Here is a 19,627-nt window from a genome sequence, read left to right as displayed (position 1 = left end):
GTAGTTGGCAAAAAGTAGAAAAGCTAAAGTTCTTCCAAAATACAGATTTTCAGTTCAAATATTCCACATCTTGATATGCCTCTTCTCATTTTACTGACTAGCATGACACTTATAACAATCATAATACCATATACTTGCATTTATAAATGCTTTCACATGTGCTATCTTATTTAATTTCTCACTTTCTTTTTTTTTTTACTCACAAAATATAGCAGATGTAAAATCCCATAGGAGTTCTCATTCCTTCATTCTTTCCTAAGCAAGTTTTGAACTTCAAGTATTGGGACCCAGAGCTGTCCAAACCAGAATAATTTTTTAAATACAGTTGACTCTTGAACATTGATTTGCATGCACTTACAGTCCTTAATTAATCAAAAATGTTTGGGTTAGATATTTACTATTTTGCCATCCATGGGCGCTCTCACCCCTTCTATCTAGGCTGTATCTTAGGAGCTAGAAGATTAAAAACGACATTCCTCACACTCCTATTGCAACTAGTGACTGATACTAGTTAATGTACTGTCTGAGGCTGCTTTTTTGCTCCCATGGCAAAGTTGAGTAGTTGTGACAGAATCTGTATGGTCACAATGCCTAACATATTTACTATCTGGCCCTTTACAGGAAAAGTTTGCTGAGCCTGCCTTACTGTGCAGCTCCCAACAACAGGGGTGGTAGCAGAAGCAAAAACACTCATCTTGAAACCAAAAGTCCAGCGATGGTCCCTTGACTCTGTTCCTCCTGTCCTTTCTAATGATTTTATAAGCATCTAATTCCCCACAGTCAAACCTAGAGGGGTTTCTATTGCAACTAGTGACTGATATTCCTTTGCCCTTTTTCACGAAAACAAATATAATGGAGTAACCATCCTATCTGACTTTCCTGAAATACAGGATAGCGCTTAGGAATTCTACTGGTCATTAGCCATTACCTACATTGAGTCCCTCAGAGGCCAGACTGGCTTAAGAATTAGAGCAGAAGTTAATCTATTCTACAATAACATCAGAACAAGTCATTTCTGAGATTGAATGGATTTTCTCCAGGGAAGATACAGAAAAATGGATAACATTCAATATTCTAATGAAGAAAGAATGATATCAACCTTTACATCTATACGATGAGTTTCTGCTGGACACAATAGTTTTTGCATTCCATTTCTTGACTGACCAATTGTCCAATAGCCCATGAAGGTCTGCTGTGGCAAAGGCAACCTGTCAAGGATTAATTTGAAGAATAAACATTTCTTCTTGTTTCCAAGTCATAGGAAAAAATAATGAGCCATATATTACCGACCACACAAGCAAATTTGAGGAATGCTTTACTTAGAAGTGAGTTATATTTAATTTTATTAAAAGATAGTCTTTAATATGATATTTAAAACATACTTTGAAGAGAAAAAGATTTCACATTTCAGAAACTCAGAAGGTAAGGTCCTAGTCTGTTTTTACCTTAATGACAAATATAATTAGGGTTTACATATTTTTTCCCTGAATTGGTAAATACTTAGCAATTTAATATCAAATTCCCATTACAGTATAGGAAGGATTTAGGAAAAACAATGGAGCAATCCATCAATTTTTTCATTCTATTCTCCTAAATTTGAAATCAAATAATAAATAGTACACAGTACTACCAGTCACATGCTTGTAAGTTGTACAGGGCAAATTTCATAGGGTCTATCTTAGCACTTTAATTTTTTTTTTTAACTTTGACTTGACATATAATATACCTGCAGAAACGTTCATATAAATGTGCCACTTAGTCCTGAGCACACGTGTGCGTCCAGCACCCAAGCATCACCAACACTCAGAAACTCCCATGGACCACTTCAGTCATTACCCCTACCAAGGGAGCTACTATTCTGACTTCTAATGGAATTATTCTGTGTTTAGATTCCATTTTATTTAAAATTACATTTAAACAAAATAACTTGCGAAAACAAATATAGCAACGCTAAAGTACAAACCCACAGACAAATTCTTTAGAATAAGTTTTTATTTTTTAATCATGCTACCTTTTCTTTGAATCTTTAAAAGAGGAACCATTAATTTGTCACTTAATTCATTATAAATTTCTTATTCCATGGTAAGTGAAGGCCAAAAATGATTCAGAGTTAAAAGTTCTTTAAAAATAAGGCACGTATATGTGGCTATAAATTGAAATGTATGCTTGAAATGAGCGTGATGATCATTAAAAGAGTACATATTAATATTTAGAAAATCATTTTATTTTCAGTGAAAGAGTAATCTCACAAAATATCTCCATATACTTAATAAGACCACACAAGGCTTAGATATTTTTTGCATAGAATACGAAACCAGAGAAGATTGGTTCAAGATGGCGGAGTAGAAGGATGTGCTCTTACTCTCTCTTGCAAGAACACCAGAATCACAACTAACTGCTGAACAATCATTGACAGGAAGACACTGGAACTCACCAAAAAAGATACTCCACATCCGAAGACAAAGGAGAAGCCACAATGAGATGGTAGGAGGGGCACAATCACAACAAAATCAAATCCTATAGCTACTGGGTGGGTGACACAAACTGGAGAACACTTATACCACAGAAGTCCACCCACTGGAGTGAAGGTTCTGAGGCCCACGTCAGGCTTCCCAATCTGGGGTTCCAGCAATGGGAGGAGGAATTCCTAGAGAATCAGACTTTGAAGGCTAGCTGGATTTGAATGCAGGACTTCGACAGGACTGGGGGAAACAGAGACTCCACTCTTGGAGGGCACACACAAAGTAGTGTGTGCACCGGGACCCAGGGGAAGGAGCAGTAACCCCACAGGAGACTGAACCAGACCTACCTGCTAGTGTTGGAGGGTCTCCTGCAGAGGCAGGGGGTGGTTGTGTCTCACCGTGAGGACAAGGACACTGGCAGCAGAAGTTCTGGGAAGCACTCCTTGGTGTGAGCCCTCCCAGAGTCCGCCATTAGGCCCACCAAAGAGCCCGGATCGCCTCAGGCCAAACAATTAACAGGGAGGAAACTCAGCTCTACCCATCAGCAGACAAGAGGATTAAAGTTTTACTGAGCTCTGCCCACCAAAGCAACAGCCAGCTCTGCCCACCACCAGTCCCTCCCATCAGGAAACTTGCACAAGCCTCCTAGATAGCCTAATGCACCAGAGGGCAGACAGCAGAAGCAAGAAAAACTACAATCCTGTAGCCTGTGGAACAAAAACCACATTCACAGAGAGACAGACAAAATGAAAAGGCAGAGGGCTATGTACCAGATGAAGGAACAAAATAAACCCCGAGAAAAACAACTAAATAAAGTAGAGATAGGCAACTTTCCAGAAAAAGAATTCAGAATAATGATAGTGAAGATGGTGCAGGACCTCAGAAAAAGAATGGAGGCAAAGATTGAGAAGATGCAAGAAATGTTTAACAAAGATCTAGAAGAACGAAAGAACAAACAAACAGAGATGAACAATACAATAACTGAAATGAAAAATACACTAGAAGGAATCAATAGCAGAGGCAGAAGAACAGATAAGTGACCTGGAAGACAGAATGGTGGAATTCACTGCTGTGGAACAGAATAAAGAAAAAAGAATGAAAAGAAATGAAAACAGCCTAAGAGACCTCTGGGACAACATTAAACACAACAACATTTGCATTATAGGGGTCCCAGAAGGAGAAGAGAGAGAGAAAGGACCCGAGAAAATATTTGAAGAGATTATAGTTGAAAACTTCCCTAACATGGGAAAGGAAATAGCCACCCAAGTCCAGGAAGTGCAGAGAGTCCCATACAGGATAAACCCAAGGAGAAACACACCGAGACACATAGTAATCAAATCGGCAAAAATTAAAGACAAAGAAAAGTTATTGAAAGCAGCAAGGGAAAAATGACAACATACAAGGGAACTTCCATAAGGTTAAAAGCTGATTTCTCAGCACAAACTCTACAAGCCAGAAGGGAGTGGCATCATATACTTAAAGTGGTGAAAGGGAAGAAACTACAACCAAGATTACTCTACCCAGCAAGGATCTCGTTCAGATTCGATGGAGAAATCAAAAGCTTTACAGACAAGCAAAAGCTAAGAGAATTCAGCACCAACAAACCAGCTTTACAACAAATGCTAAAGGAACTTCTCTAAGTGGAAAACACCAGAGAAGAAAAGGACCTACAAAGCCAAACCCAAAACAATTAAGAAAATGGTAATAGGAACACAAATATCGATAATTACCTTAAACAGGAATGGATTAAATGCTCCAACCAAAAGACACAGACTTGCTGAATGGATACAAAGACAAGACCCATATATATTCTGTCTACAAGAGACCCACTTCAGACCTAGGGACACATTCAGACTGAAAGTGAGGGGATGGAAAAAGATATTCCATGCAAATGGAAATCAAAAGAAAGCAATACTCATATCAGATAAAATAGACTTTAAAATAAAGAATGTTAAAAGAGACAAGGAAGGACACTACATAATGATCAAGGGATCAATCCAAGAAGGAAATATAACAATTATAAATATATATGCCCCCAACATAGGGGCACCTCAATACATAAGGCAACTGCAAACAGCTATAAAAGAGGAAGTCGACAGTAACACAATAATAGTAGGGGACTTTAACACCTCACTTACACCAATGGACAGATCATCCAAACAGAAAATTAATAAGGAAACACAAGCTTTAAATGACACAATAGACCAGATAGATTTAATTGATATTTATAGGATATTCCATCCCAAAACAGCAGATTACACTTTCTTCTCAAGTGCGCATGGAACATTCTCCAGGTTAGATCACATCTTGGGTCACAAATTAAGCCTCAGTAAATTTAAAACTGAAATCATATCAAGCATCTTTTCTGACCACAACGCTATGAGATTAGAAATCAATTACAGGAAAAAAACACAAACACATGGAGGCTAAACAAGACGTTACTAAATAACCAAGAGATCACTGAAGAAATCAAAGAGGAAATCAAAAAATACCTAGAGACAAATGATAATGAAAACACAACGATCCAAAACCTAGGGGATGCAGCAAAAGCAGTTCTAAGAGGGAAGTTTGTAGCTATACAAGCCTACTTCAAGAAACAAGAAAAATCCCAAATAAACATTCTAAACTTACCCCTAAAGGAACAAGAGAAAGAAGAACAAACAAAACCCAAAATTAGCAGAAGGAAAGTAATCATAAAGATCAGAGCAGAAATAAATGAAATAAAAACAAAGAAAACAATAGCAAAGATCAATAAATCTAAAAGCTGGTTCTTTGAGAAGATAAACAAAATTGATAAACCATTAGCCAGACTCATCAAGAAAAAGAGGGAGAAGACTCAACTCAATGAAATTAGAAACAAAAAAGAAGTTACAACAGACACCGCAGAACTACAAAGCATCCAAAGAGACTACGACAAGCAACTCTATGATAATAAAATGGACAACCTGGAAGAAATGGGAAAAATTCTTAGAAAGGTATAACCTTCCAAGACTGAACCAGGAAGAAACAGAAAATATGAACAGACCAATCACAAGTAATGAAACTGAAACTGTGATTAAAAATCTTCCAACAAACAAAAGTCCAGGACCAGATGGCTTCACAGGTGAATTCTCTCAAACATTTAGAGAAGAGCTAACACCCATCCATCTCAAACTCTTCCAAAAAACTGCAGAGGAATGAACACTCCCAAACTCACTCTATGAGGCCACCATCACCCTGATACCAAAACCAGATAAAGATACTACAAAAAAAGAAAATTACAGACCAATATCACTGATAAATATAGATGCAAAAAGCCTCAACAAAATAGTAGCAAACACGGGCTTCCCTGGTGGCGCAGTGGTTGAGAGTCCGCCTGCCGATGCAGGGGACACGGGTTCGTGCCCTGGTCCGAGAAGATCCAACATGCCACAGAGCGGCTGAACCCATGAGCCATGGCCACTGAGCCTGCGTGTCCGGAGCCTGTGCTCCGCAATGGGAGAGGCCACAACAGTGAGAGGTCTGCATACAGCAAAAAAAAAAAAATACTAGCAAACAGAATCCAACAACACATTAAAAGGATCGTACACCATGATCAAGTGGGATTTATCCCAGGGATGTAAGGATCCTTCAATATAGGCAAATCCATCAATGTGATACACCATATAAACAAATTGAATAAAAACCATATGATCATCTCAATAGATGCAGAAAAAGCTTTTGAAAAAATTCAACACCTATTTATGATAAAAACTCTCTAGAAAGTGGGCATAGAGGGAACCTCCCTCAACATAACAAAGGCCATATATGACAAACCCACAGCAAACATCATTCTCAATGGTGAAAAACCGAAAACATTTCCCCTAAGACCAGGAACAAGACAAGGATGTCCACTCTTGCCACTATTATTCAACACAGTTTTGGAAGTCCTAACCACGGCAATCAGAGAAGAAAAAGAAATGAAAGGAATACAAATTGGAAAAGATGTAAAATTGTCACTGTTTGCAGATGACATGATACTATACATAAAGAATCCTAAAGATGCCACCAGAAAGCTACTAGAGCTAATCAATGAATTTGGTAAAGTTGCAGGATACAAAATTAATGCACAGAAATCTCTTGCATTCCTATACACTAATGATGAAAAATCTGAAAGAGAAATTAAGGAAACACTCCCATTTACCATCGCAACAAAAAGAATAAAATACCTAGGAATAAACCTACCTAGGGAGACAAAAGACCTGTAGACAGAAAACTATAAGACACTGTTGAAAGAAATTAAAGATGATACAAACAGATGGAGAGATATACCATGTTCTTGGATTGGAAGAATCAACACTGTGAAAATGACCATACTACCCAAAGCAATCTACAGATTCAATGCAATCCCCATCAAATTACCAATGGCATTTTTTACAGAACTAGAAAAAAAAGTCTTAAAATTTGTATGGAGACAAAAAGACCCCGAATAGCCAAAACAGTCTTGAGGGAAAAAAACGGAGCTGAAGGAATCAGACTTCCTGACTTCAGACCATTCTACAAAGCTACAGTAATCAAGACAATATGGTATTGACAAAAAAACAGAAATATAGATCAATGGAACAGGATAGAAAGCCCAGAGATAAATCCACGCACCTATGGTCAACTAACCTATGACAAAGGAGGCAAGCATATAAAATGGAGAAAAGACAGCCTCTTCAATAAGTGGTGCTGGGAAAACTGGACAGCTCCATGTAAAAGAATGAAATTAGAGGGCTTCCCTGGTGGCGCAGTGGTTGAGAGTCCGCCTGCCAATGCAGGGGACACGGGTTCGTGCCCCGGTCCGGGAGGATCCCACGTGCTGCGGAGCGGCTGGGCCCATGAGTGATGGCCACTGGGCCTGCGTGTCCGGAGCCTGTGCTCCATGGCGGGAGAGGCCACAGCAGTGAGAAGCCCGTGTACCGCAAAAAAAACCCAAAACAAAACAAACAACAACAACAAAAAGAATGAAATTAGAAAACTCCCTAACAGCATACACAAAAATAAACTCAAAATGGATTAGAGACCTAAATATAAGACCAGACACTATAAAACTCCTAGAGGAAAACATAGGAAGAACACTCTTTGATATAAATCACAGCAAGATCTTTTTTGATCCACCTCCTAGAGTCATGGAAATAAAAACAAAAATAAACAAATGGGACCTAATGAAACTTAAACGCTTTTGCAAAGCAAAGGAAACTACACACAAGACCAAAAGACAGCCCTCATAATGGGAGAAAATATTTGCGAACAAATCAACGGACAAAGAATTAATCTCCAAAATATATAAACAGCTCATGCAGCTCAATATTAAAAAAGCAAACAAGCCAATCAAAAAGTGAGGAGAAGACCTAAATAGACATTTCTCCAAAGCAGACATACAGATGGCCAAGAAGCACATGAAAAGCTGCTCAACATCACTAATTATTAGAGAAATGCAAATCCAAACTACAGTGAGGTATCACCTCACACCAGTTAGGATGGGCATCATCAGAAAATCTACAAACAAATGCTGGAGAGGGTGTGGAGAAAAGGGAACCCTCTTGCACTGTTGGTGGGAATGTAAATTGATACAGCCACTATGGAGAACAGTATGGAGGTTCCTTAAAAAACTAAAAACAGAATTACCATATGACCCAGCAATCCCACTACTGGGCATATACCCAGAGAAAACTATAATTCAAAAAGACATATGCACCCCAATGTTCATTGCAGCAGTATGTACAATAGCCAGGTCATGGAAGCAACCTAAATGCCCAGTGACAGACCAATGGATAAAGAAGATGTGGTACATGTATACAATGGAATATTACTCAGCCATAAAAAGGAATGAAATTGGGTCATTTGTAGAGATGTGGATGAATCTAGAGACTGTCATACAGAGTGAAGTAAGTCAGAAAGAGAAAAAGAAATATCGCATATTAACTCATATATGAGGAACCTAGAAAAATGGTACAGATGAACCGGCTTGCAGGGCAGAAATTGAGACACAGATGTAGACAACAAACATATGGACACCAAGGGGGGAAAGTGGCAGGGGATGGTGGTGGTGGTGTGATGAATTAGGTGATTGGGATTGACAGGTATACACTAATATGTATAAAATGGATAACTAATAAGAACCGGCTGTATAAAAAATAAATAAAATTAAATTTAAAAAAGGTTTGCTAAATTGTACAAAAAAAGAATATGAAACCATGCTTTCTGGTGGAATATGATTTTTGTCCTTTGAAATGTTAATGTTTAACACAGAAGGAAAGAAATTTAAAAGAAATTTACATTGAAATTTTTCTAAGTCATAAATCATTCGGAAGTACGTATGTGTTTTTGTATCTGTCATTTAAAATACATTTTAAGTACGTGGACAATTATCCTGATCGGTCATCCACTTATTTCCATGTTTCTACCGGTAATGAGGTGGAAGAGGCAGTGAGTCAGAGGATTTACTATTACTGTGTTCTCTCTTAAATGTTATAAAAACACATTTCCGTGTCAAAAGGGCAGATCTTGAAAACATCTCATAGACTGGAATCTCCCTGTCCTTGTTTAGGGAATGAACAGGATTCTTCATTGCTTTCAGCAGTTCACCAAAGGAGAATTAAGTCTCTAAATACAGAGGAGAAAACAAAGGAAGGAGACACACCTAAGTTCCCTCTAGTGTAGAAGACTTAGTAGGTTCTAGTGCTAGTTCTTTTATTAACTAGCAAACTTGTGAAGGGAAAAGTTAGACAATTTCTCTGAGTGTTAATTTCTTCCTTTGTGATATGAAAGGGATAATCTGTAAGGTTCTGGTTTCTTACAGCTGGGGGAGGTCTCTGATGATCACTAAAGTGAGTGGAGCGAAGTACCAGTGGTAGATCTTACATTACCTTAGTGCTCTGGAGTTAAAATAAACAAACAGAATGAAATTATCTATACCTATCTATACCTATCTATACCTATACCTATCAATAGAATAGGTGCCTGATAGACAAAATTGCTGTTTTTTTTTTTAAAAAAAAGGAGCTCTACATACATCCTAAATTGGCTCTTTGAAGACAAGAGAAACAGTTACACATCTGGAAATCTAATCAGAAGTGGAGAACTGCTTAATAAAAATGATGCTCGGTTGATAGGTTGAAATCTAGCCTAAAAAAATGTCTAATATATCCTTTAATAATCCCACAAAGTATCATACAGATGCTAAAAACAAAACAAAACCAAAAACCTTTATCCATTTGGGAAAAAGTAACTTTGCTTGACTTCCAATTTTTACTGACAACCCCCAGGGATATTCATGAAAGCTGCTTTGAACTTGCCAACTCATTCTAAGTAACAGTCATGGAAATTACAGGTTGCCTGGTTCCATTTAAAAATAGTACTAGCAGTTTGGTTGGCAGAGTATGGGAAAGACCTTCAGGTGCCCCATATAGAAGCTATTCCAGAACCACATAACAAGATGCTATTAGCGTTAACAATTGCAACTGAAAGTCACATACGCAGGGTGTTCTGCTGTTGCACAATCAAACTGACTCTGTCAGATCCTTGGTAACACAGGGAGTTGTTTCTAGACTTCCTGTGGGCTCCAGGCTGGCCAACTGAGGTAAACCAAAGCCCCTCATTTATTTTCCACTAAGTCCTCCCAATAAGTTGTGGAAAAATTTGATGGTTATTAACTCTCTCCCCTTCAATAAGTTAGTAGTTAGGGGGAAGGGGAATTATAACTGAGTGTATGAATAAGCTTTGGAATTCGAGACATATTCAACAGTAATTTGGGGGTAATTCTAACTACTAACCAGTTAGCAAAAGGCCCTACATTCCATTACTGAAATCTGTCACTCAACTCCAACCAGACTTAAGTTGTTATACCTGACCTGATTGAAACAACAATGCCATTTTCCATAGTTTTAAGATCTTGTCACTTGTATTGTTTAAGTCTGTTAAAGTCCTAGCTGGAATGATGTCTGGATTTGATTTTAAAGGGGAAGAGGATGAACTTAAGACTTATTAATAGTACTACTTTTTATCATGTCATTCATGAATTTATGTTTTTTAAAACAATGAAGTATTTCAATTCATATGTTGTGATGTTTCTTAATCCCTTGTGGAAGAATTAATAAAGATCTGGAAGAAAAACTTTTAACTAAAAAAAAAGGTGACTTTCAAAATTATGACTCAGGTCAAATTATAGCACTTAGCCAAGTTACAGAAAGGAAAAAGTTTTTTTTAAGCATGCATACATTTCATAACACGGTGCACATGGACACCAAAGTTGAGTTATAGAGTCTGAATGACATACAAGAGATTTGTCTAAGATTGTTCCATAGAGGTGAGCTGGGGTTTTAAAGAGTATGTTCTGGCAAACTTCTGCCTTCTCTGAACATTTGCCAATACTATTTCTGGAGTATGAAAGAAACACATGAAAAAGATTTGGATCTTTCTAGGGGCATTCTGCAAAAGTTGTTGATATACCTATTATCAACAATTCCTGAAACATTTCCTTACCACAAGAACTACTAATTTTCATGGGAATAATGGAACCCTTCTGGGTAGTTCCACCGACACTCAAAAATTCACCAATTACTACCATCTTTGAGAAGAAAAAGAACAACTCCAATTTTAGCAGGCCTCACTCATTCCTAACGTTTTAAATCTAACCTCTGGTAATAATTAACTGAGTTTACTGGAACCTTTAATAGAATAACACTGACAAATATTTCCACCTTTGGTTCTTACCCCTTCCTCTTACTCTCCAGCTAATGTATGCCTTAGTTACCTCAAATTGCTACTTGCTGTTCCTGAACACGCTATGCATTTTCATGCTTCCATGAGGTTATTACTTCAGCCCAGAATTCCTTTCTGCTATTGCCTCTTTGATGAAATCCTTCTCATCTTTAAGGCCCAATTCAAATATTACTTCCCCTTGCATCCCTCTCCCATATTTCTTTCTGGGCAGAATGAATCTCTTGCTCTTCTGGGTTTCCATGGAAATTTGTACATATGGAACTCTTAGAAACTCTTAAGATAGAGTTCTGTAGAATTTGCCATTTTCAAATTTAAGACCTGATAGAGAATAACAGTTTTAGAGAGCATGGTCAGAAGTGAATCTATGAAATCCCTTGTAAATATTTATACTCACTAAAATAAAAAGTCAACACACTACATAGAGAAAACAGAAATGTCACTCTAAACACTTTAAATTAGTAATAATGGGTACTACTATCCCCAATTACCCTCCCTTGTTTGCTAGAAACTTCTGAATTTCCCTTCCCTACGGTCACACATGTTGCTGGTAAATGAATTTTGCTTTGCTGCGAATGATATGTACACGAGTATGTACATGTGCTTTCCCTTTCACTGGCTGGCTCTGCATTTAGACATTATGGTTTTCACTTTATAACTTAGACTTGTGCACCTCTGCCACCAAGGTCCTGCTGTGGTCACAGAAATAAAGATTCATTTGGATATAGGATGGAAAAAGATTTAGGGAAACTTGTTATTCTTGGCTAACACTTCTCAAATTGCTCCCTGGTATCCAGCGTGACACTGCGCAGGGTCTGTGCTGCTGCCCAGGGTCACTCCGTGCTAAAGCAGATGTTGTCACCTTGCTCCACATATCTCTGGCTTTCTTCTTCTTCATAGAAGATGTGAAACTACCGTTCTGGGGCTTGGGTTTCCTTTCCCTAATCTCTCTTCAAATTTCACTGCAAAAACTTCTCTTTTTCTGCCATCTGCTTTACCAACTACATCTTAGTATTTTCCAATCTTAAATTCTTTCCGTTTCTAATTATTCACATCAATAATGACTGGGACTGAAACTTTCCCAGTTGGAAATTTTCCCAGAAAACAAACAAACAAACAAAAGTTGTTTGGGGCTTCCCTGGTGGCGCAGTGGTTGAGAGTCCACCTGCCGATGCAGGGGACACGGGTTCGTGCCCCGGTCCGGGAAGATCCCACATGCCACGGAGCGGCTGGGCCCGTGAGCCATGGCCGCTGAGCCTGCGCGTCCGGAGCCTGTGCTCCGCAACGGGAGAGGCCACAACAGTAAGAGGCCCAAGTAAAAAAAAAAAAAAGGTTGTTTGAGTCCTGTTATTTCCCACAAAAAGGACTCACAGGATGAGAAACCCTACTGCGAATGTAGTACTTTGAACATAAAATTGCGTAATAAGGTTGGGAGTTTACATGTTTTCCCAAGATTGTTAATTCATTGAAGGTAAGGCTGACATCTTACTCACTTGTATCTCTGGCACTCAGAATCCATCGACCCTGCTACGGAAACCTCTCTCACCGGCGTCCCTCTGTTTCATTCCCACTGCCACAATGGAAGCTCTCACTGTTCATCACCGGGATTACTGCAGTTGCTTCCCAGCAGGTGGGTCTTCCTGCCTTCAGTTTCACGGCCTTTCAGTTTCTTATCTTTAGAAAACTTAAAGGGGTCTTCCTAAATTATGAATCAGACCATGCTACTTTCTGGCTTCAAATTCTTCTAGGGTTCCCCCGACTCTTCTCTCCCTTTTAGTCTCACCACATAGCATGCCCTCATTTAATCTTTAGTTTTAGTCACCAAAATACTTGCATTTTCCAAAAGGCACCATGACCTCTTAAAACTGTCTCTGCGTGAAGCGCTTTCTTCTCCTTTATTTGCCTGGAGAACACCTAGTCATCCTATAAAGATTCAGCTTGGTTACTGTCCCTGAATCTCCCCCAGGGCAGAAGGCAGCAACCCCACCTCTTCACTCGCTCTTGTGTGGCTCTCACAGAACACAAGTCACTCTACTTCAGTGCTTCCCCAATTATAATGACCTCCTTGAAGGCAGGTACTGAGCCTTCTTCACCTTTATATTTCTGACTCCCTACTTAGTGTTTACCACATAAATGTACCATAGTGTTTGTTAAATGAATGAATATTTGGTTACATTACAACTGACAACATCTTCACCTACTTGTTTCTCATCTTGATGGCAAGTTGCAAACCACCATGGCAGATCTTCCTCACTGCATCCTGACTACATGACTCTCAACAAACAATGCAATCTACTCTGCAAGTGTATCTGGAAGAGTTACCTATCGGTCGGGATTGGGGATTTCTACTCAGCCAGGTGACAGATATCACTTACAAACGCCTAAAGAATCAAGGATAATTCTGTGAGACTGCTGAAGATGAGTATGGAAGAAGGTTCATAGATCTTGACAATTTCTATGTAGATTGGTGATATTTTTAAATTTTTCTCTGCACCCCCATAAAGGAGCTGAAAGCAAATAAAATGGCTGTGAAGCTACTTCATAATATACCGAGAGAATAAAGGGCAAGGACTATGAAACTGTAAAGCCCAATACCACCCTTCTGCTTATAATAGTGTCATTATGTAAATCTTACTGTTTTTGAAAACTGAGAGCTCTTTTACGAAGTGCAAGTAGATCATGATGCAGAGTGGAACTGCAGACCTTAGAACTTCACGATCAATATAATGAACTCATCTGTAAAAACCAGACTTCAAAAAGGAAATTATACCATATAATAGTTTGGAAAATGGAAGGAGAAGCACAAAACTTTAAGAAGTGCGTCTTTTAATTTAATGGGATAAATAGTAAACTGATAATCATTCTTATATTGAAAGATACACCTTATGAAATTACTCCTAAGGGAGGCCCTGGTTGGGGATGTTTTTGATGTCTCTGGTACTTGGAAGACCCCGTAGTTGGTCTTGGTCAGAGAAGAAGCAGCTGCTGTTGATGTTCCAATTACACAGGATAAGTCTTAATGTAGAAAACTGATTCTAGACAGATACCCTTTTAAGACACATTCAGTATAGATGAAGCTATTCTATCTGCAAATGTGCACACCTGGCACTACTCTAAAGAGAAAGATCAATACTAAACATGATCATGTACCACACACTGCAATGAAATAGCAACACCTCTTACAACAGGAAAGCATGACCTTAGTTACCTTCATCGGGAGTTCTGTTAAAATATGCTGTGAGACTGGCTGATAAAGTAATGAATGGTTGCTGATATAAGGGAGAAGAGTGACAACTTGTTCAGGTATCCAATTCATCTAGGGGCAGTGAACCATAGAATCTATGAGTTTGAAGGACATTAAAAGCTATTTAATCCGGTATTCTAAGTTTGAATCACTTGAGTACCTCCCCAACAAGATTCATCCTGATCTCTTTGAACCCGGACTACAAGAAGGTATACCCTACCTTTCCTTTGGGGAGTCCATTCCACCTTTGAACACAGGAGCTATTGGCCCCGCGATGGAGGCCAACTCTAATTTGTAATGACTTAGAAGCAACTCACAGATGCACAGAAAATGCACAGTGATTTATAATTATTCTGCCAAAGCTAACTATATAATGAGTGTGATTTTGAGGATGGTAGTTCTAAGTAAAGGATTCTATACAGAATAAACTGAAAAAAGAAAAGAATCGTTCTGCTCATTTTGAAGAATTTGTGAATGTCACCTATTTTGACTTTTCAAAAATCAAATCCTTATTGTAGGAGAAAAGATATAAGCAAATTTGCTTGCATTGTATAAAAAAGATGTTTTTATTTACTTCTGTAATCCATGACAAATGGCATTAATTTAAAGGACACTGTGATTAAAACGATGGGCCTAGTCACCACATAAAAGTTAAATGTATATTTTGCATGATACATGTCCCAAAAGGGTAGGAAAGGAAATTTGGAAAACAACTCTGAAGTTTCTTTAGAAACATTATGTTTAAAATCTTGCAGTCCAGTGTTGATTACATTGCTTTCTCATGCAAGAATGTGGAGACTGCATGGTGAGTGAACAAAAGGCTCTGGAACAGACAGATCTGTGTTTGAATCTCCCATTCTGCCATTTATTAGTTGTATAATTTGTTAAGTTACTTAGAGTCTCTTGAGCCTCAGTTTCTTCATCTGTAACACATACACACACACACTCTTACACCTACTAGATAATAAAATAGGAAGGAATTACTTGCCCAATAGAAAAAACAGAATTGTTGTATAGATTGAGTTAGTATTTGTGAAGTGCTTAGAGCCCTTAGTAAGCATTTGATAAATATCAGTATTTTAATTTTTGCTGCCTTAAAAATGTGTTGTCTTCTCTCCCTTGATACGTTTATGTTGATGTCTACCAATGCATAAAGCTTACTTATATTGTGTTGAACTGCCATAGCAATGTCTGGTTAACTTGATTTCTCATTTGTCATTGGTAAGGGTGCCAATGTTACACCCTTAGAGTAGGCATTGCAGAGCGGTGTAAGCTTTGCTGTCCTGGAGGCAAAGGTCCCACGAAATAGCAATTTCAGAATAGACCTTTACTTTAACATTTTAATTTTATTTAAATAAGAAAACAGAATGAAAAATTCCAGGGCCCAGATAGTCTATGGACATTTAAAAAATAAAATATAGAAAATAATACACATGTTAGAATAGAAAGTGAGGCCCCCTTTCCCCTTTCCAGAGCCTCTCCCAAAGGCAACTACTATTAACAGCTACCACTGTGTTTTAAAATTATTTAAAATGCGAACCTATTAGAGAAATTTAATAAAAATATTGGCTAATATGGTCTTAGACCACATAAAGTTACCTTATTTTGCTTGAAAAATGAAGTTAATAAAATTTTAATAAAGCATTTGAAAGCAGAGAGAGAATATAGACATCAAGAGGACACTGGAGGAGTAATTACAAGACTCCATAGGGCTTCTTCACCAGCTATGGGACACTTTAAAAGAGCAGTCACATATAACAGTCATTTTTAGATGTACAGTCTGTCTAGCAACAGTATTTCTATGAGTCTGTAAAGGATAATGACATTGAAACATATGCATAAAGACACAAAGTGTTGATATTAATGTGTTTATTCCTTACTTTGTGTTGAAATGCCAGAGAAATGCCTGGCATAAAGCACCTTAGATGCTATATGATCTGTTCATTATGTTAGAATAAATATCTTAAGTCTAAAAACTCAAGTAACAAGAGGGAAGGAGACAAAAGTGGGGTAATGGGAGGAATGTCATACATACTCGAATCTAAACCATTATAGATATATTTCTTTTCAACAAAGAAGAGTGAGAATGAAGTGTTTATAAAAGGATCTCCTTTCAGGGACATGTCTCTCCTATTAAGAAGAAAAACTCAGGAAAGAAAAACTAGAAAGAAATATTTCTCAGTTGAAATAACACATAGAATCCTAGGAAAAGATCTAGAAGGATTAAACACTGGTTGTCTCTGGATGGTGGAATTATTAGTGTTTTAATTTTCTTTTTGCTAATTTATTTAAAAAATAAATGGGATATCACTCTTCATTTAGTAAATATGCATCATAGAGAAATCCTACATATAAAAGCCTTTAAATTTCCTCAAATTTTTTATTCTACTTGTCTTACACAAATAAATGTTTGGTAGACTGTAGATACTTTGCCAGTGACAAACAGGCAATAATGCTTTGGGAAAAAAAAAAAGAAACTGGCTTAAGAATAAACTAAGCAGGGCTTCCCTGGTAGCGCAGTGGTTAAGAATCCGCCTGCCAATGTAGGGGACATGGGTTTGAGCCCTGGTCCAGGAAGATCCCATATGCTGCGGAGCAACTAAGCCCTTGCACCACAACTACTGCCTGCACTCTAGAGCCCGTGAGCCACAACTACTGAGCCCATGTGCCACAACTACTGAAACCCGCGCACCTACAGCCCGTGCTCTGCAACAAGAGAAGCCACCGCAATGACAAGCCTGTGCACTGCAGTGAAGAGCAGCTCCCACTCTCTGCAACTAGAAAAAGCCTGCGTGCAGCAACAAAGACCCAACGCAGCCAAAAATAAATAAATAAATACATTTATTAAAAAAAAAAAGAATCAACTAAGCAGCATTAAAAAAAAATCAATAGGGTTGAGGACAAAGAATGTGGATCAAGAAGGATGATCATTTAAATATTTTATAGATTATGTGTGTCTCCTAGGGAAGACAGGGAGAGAAAAATACATGAAGCTAAAATTCAGAGGGTAGAGATAATTTCTCTGTATGTTTGATTTATGTAAATATGACTACAATGTTTGAGAAGGTTCAATAAATTCCTCTTGTGTTCCAAATCAGGAAGGAATGATGGCTAGTATGCTTCTTATATATAGTAGCCAAATAAAGTTTTCTAGAGTTTTTATTTTTCTAAATGAATTACCTTGTGTTTTACTTCATGAACCTCCATTATTTAAAAAAAAATAAAAGGAAAGCTTCATTGGGGATGAAGAGTCTTTAGAATGATTTTTGTTATGCCAAAAGTCTATATTAACCTGCTTTTCGACTTACTTGTCATTGTGAAATATGGCTAAACCCCCCAAATGTGAATCTATCACAACTCTCTGAAGGATAAACATATGTCTATTACACGTATGACATCTTGGTCAATGATGACTTCCAAGTTGATTATCGAAAATCCTAGGGTCCTTTTAAACCAAAGCTATTCGTAATTTTCAGTATCCAAAGAATAACTCTGATTTAGAAACTGCCTACAATCTGCATATGGATCTGCTTATATCTGTCCTTAGAATTGGAATTAAAATTATGTATATTATAGCTCTGCCCCATCAGCTTTCTAACCTTAGGCAAGTGATGTAACCTCTCTGTTCCTCAAATTCCTTATCTATAAAATGCAACAATAATATTACATTTATTAAGATAAAATATTGTGTAAGTCTCTTAAAAATGGATGTACCAAAATAAAGGACTTTTTCTTCCTTTAAAACAAATGTTTCCCTAGCATGTTAGAGTTCATAAATTACTCTGAAACACACTTTTAAATTTGGAAGTGCTAATGTGCCAGCAGTATGTTTATTCCCAAATAAAAGAAACTTTAAAAAAATAAAAGCTCATTTGAGGGTAAAACAAGCAAACGTTGCTTTGAAATGTAGATCTGTATCTACTATAGCAGATAATCTATATGCCTTTGGTTGGATGTTTGCACTTAATTATACATATATATATATATGTATGTGTATGTGTGTGTGTATCTTTTTCCCCAATAATGACATTTGAAACTCAAAAGCTCGGATTATTTTTTTAAGAGCTCAGAGTTTAAGCCAAATCCTCCTATTTCTGCCTAAATTTCTCCCAGTGTGCCTCCTTATTTTCATTATGTTTGCCATCTCTCTGGCATATCCTTTCCTGTGTATTCGAAACTTAAAAGGAAACAACAGAAAAACCTCAGGAAGTACTAGTGGAAAAGGGCAAATGCAATGTGGGTGTCTAGGGAGCCAATTCTGATCCCAATACTAAGATGTGGAATCTATTTATTCAACAGATCAGAAAGAAGAGTTGCATTATGGCTCAATCCAGTAAGGTAAGATAACAGCCCAGTATGATGCAGCCTATAAGTACCAGGTTTAGCAAAGGTTTAGTAAATAAGATAAATCCTGTTCCTCTCATAATATCACAATAGGCCTTAAAAAAAAATGTACAGAGACCTATGGGATAGGTAGCATCACTGCACTATTTAGGAGAATAAAAGGGAAAGTGACAGGATCTTTCTTAGGAATTTCACTAAAGAGCACTAATGGGACATCACCAAACAGCCAAAGTATATTCTGATTTCAGCTGAGGAGGAAGGTGCTGTAAAGACACATGAAAACTTCCCTCTTCTACAACATCTGTCTTACATCTCTTTTTACGTATATGCAGTGGATGGTCAATTACTTCTCCATCCCTCTCTTGTGTGTGAATGTGACCATCTTATTCGGGATTCAATGTAATTTTGCTCCTATCGAATAAAGATTGGATTAGAGAACAAGAAAATTAACAGCAACAATTTTTCATTCAGGGCAACAGGATATTAATAGTAATGAAAACATTTGGTCCTTCTTCCTTGGGGACAGAAATCCAATGTGGATCTTCTTCAGTAACATAGGATCTCCAGAGATAGGCAGGAGCACCCTCAAAGCACTGATTTAGCAAAAGGTCTAGTGAAGTAGAAGGTTTAGCAAAAGGTATGGAAAAGTCAAAGCAAATCATAAGACTGCATGAGGACAACTTTAAATCTTCAGAGGTCTATGTGATTACTATTAACTGTGCTACTCTAGGGGGGAAACAGAAAGTGTTGGTACCACTTCTTTTTAATTTGTTTTTGTTTTTGCAGATGAGAGAAAATTAAGATTATATTAAAATGCAAAGGATGTCAGAATAGGAATGAACCTTATTAACCTCAT

General features: G+C 37.6%; 1 protein-coding gene across 6 annotated transcripts in view; it reads right to left on the bottom strand.

The window, feature by feature from the left end:
- Positions 1-19,627, bottom strand: part of VWA8 (von Willebrand factor A domain containing 8) — a 364,937-nt gene that overhangs the window by 127,230 nt on the left and 218,080 nt on the right. For all 6 annotated transcript variants that reach the window (XR_012327693.1, XR_012327692.1, XM_073795252.1 and 3 more), the window contains exon 27: positions 1,100-1,208. Coding sequence is in view for 4 of the 6 variants with exons in the window: in XM_073795252.1 (XP_073651353.1) it covers positions 1,100-1,208 (109 nt within the window). In the remaining 2 variants the exon portion in view is untranslated. The remainder of the gene's footprint in view (positions 1-1,099; positions 1,209-19,627) is intronic.

This window comes from Tursiops truncatus, chromosome 18 (assembly GCF_011762595.2).
Source record: "Tursiops truncatus isolate mTurTru1 chromosome 18, mTurTru1.mat.Y, whole genome shotgun sequence".
NCBI lineage: Eukaryota > Metazoa > Chordata > Mammalia > Artiodactyla > Delphinidae > Tursiops > Tursiops truncatus.
The sequence above is the reverse complement of the archived record's forward strand: the minus strand, read 5'-3'. Positions and strand labels throughout refer to the sequence as shown.